Here is a 1,514-nt window from a genome sequence, read left to right as displayed (position 1 = left end):
CAGAGCATGAGATGACTTCTAGGTATAGAGGAAAGCTGCCAGTGTCCTCTTTTCCCCAGGACCTACCTTCTCAAAGTTGCTGCAGGGACCCCCATATTCAATCATCTGGTAGCATCCTGCTGCTATGTGAGCAGATAATATTTGAATGTAGGTCCTCAATATATATGGCCTGCCCAACCACTTTAATAATGTATGCATTTTGTTCAGAGAAATGACATCATATATTTTAATTTATAAAGAATCCCATTTATTTTTCAATTTACCTTAATGATGATAAACTCTGTTAGACACTCTTCGATGTTATTTTCCATCTATATACTTCAACTGTTTTTAGTGTCTCTCTAATGGGCTCCTTGCAGGACATAAACCATCAACAAGGGAAATGTATCGGTGAAAGTACAATTGGTTTTCAAAATGAAAGGTAATTGCAGTCAACGACCTTAAGATGGCGCTGTATCCCTACATCTCCAGTAGATCTCTATTAATGGATTCAAACACCTCCCTCTGGTTAATGGTTGGATCCAGAGCTTTATAATAACCATAGCCAGATAAAGTCAGTAGCTTTCTTTTCTGCTTGGCTGCATGTGAACTGAAAGAAACTGATTAAAATTGCAGAAAAAAGGCATTCTAAAGACTAACTGTGAGCAAGCTGAGAGGCTTTATTCCTAGCTGTAACATTTCCACCCTCAGTTGGCGAAGCAGCAGGAGAGGGAGGAGAAGGAAAATCCAATGATTAATGGGTTCTTTTCTTTGAATTCTTTTCTTCACTTGCAGTAGCAGCGGGACCACCTGTTTGACTTTTCATTGCTGTGCAATAACTTTGGGACCATGAATCAGACAGATGCTGTGGTTTTACTCACCAACAGTAGCAACATGTTGGGTAACCTACTGGGATGTTGCACCCAAGCGTCAGTGGTAACAGACGATGGCTTTCCGGAACCAGCTGTGGACGAAAAGAATCTTTTTGTTATGAGGGTGGTGCAGATCGCAGTCATGTGTGTTCTGTCCCTCACCGTGGTCTTTGGAATCTTCTTTTTAGGATGCAATCTTCTCATCAAGTCCGAAGGGATGATAAACTTTTTGGTCAAAGAGCGAAGACCATCCAAAGAAGTTGAAGCAGTAATTGTGGGTCCTTACTGAGGGAACCAAGATTGTCGATGTCTTCACAAATATCTGAAGCAACGCCTAATGCCTTTTGTTTCTCTCTGTCCCGTCTGTTGAAGGAGCAAGATTGATGGCCAGAAATGAAGAGGAGGTTTTTATTTTTGCATTATTTTTTTTGGGATGATGGATACGAAGGGGAAAAATGACAAAGGCTTGAGAAGTTGCTTTGAACAATTCTCTGGTGGAACGCCCGAAGTGATGCAAAAACTGAAACAGCACTTTAAAAGAAGAAGGAAAATGGGTCGAGTCACTGATCATCTCCAAAGCTGAGGTTGTGAGTGAGAATGTAACGTACGGTTGTATAAAGTACTGATCCATGAGTTGACTTGGATTCTAGCTTGAAACGGGGG

General features: G+C 41.1%; 1 protein-coding gene across 1 annotated transcript; it reads left to right on the top strand.

Annotated features, from left to right (window-relative positions):
- The first annotated feature begins 712 nt into the window (after positions 1-712).
- On the top strand, positions 713-1,140 carry RPRM (reprimo, TP53 dependent G2 arrest mediator homolog). The gene has a single exon (XM_044305094.1). The coding sequence runs from the start codon at positions 829-831 to the stop codon at positions 1,138-1,140; it is 312 nt and encodes a 103-aa protein (XP_044161029.1). The 5' UTR covers positions 713-828.
- Positions 1,141-1,514: the final 374 nt, after the last annotated feature.

This window comes from Bufo gargarizans, chromosome 8, assembly GCF_014858855.1.
Source record: "Bufo gargarizans isolate SCDJY-AF-19 chromosome 8, ASM1485885v1, whole genome shotgun sequence".
In the NCBI taxonomy this organism is placed as follows: domain Eukaryota; kingdom Metazoa; phylum Chordata; class Amphibia; order Anura; family Bufonidae; genus Bufo; species Bufo gargarizans.
The sequence above is the reverse complement of the archived record's forward strand: the minus strand, read 5'-3'. Positions and strand labels throughout refer to the sequence as shown.

What these genes read in the sequence shown, in the direction of transcription:
- RPRM (XM_044305094.1), top strand. Translation starts at nt 829, where the DNA reads ATGAATCAGACAGATGCTGTGGTTTTACTCACCAACAGTAGCAACATG.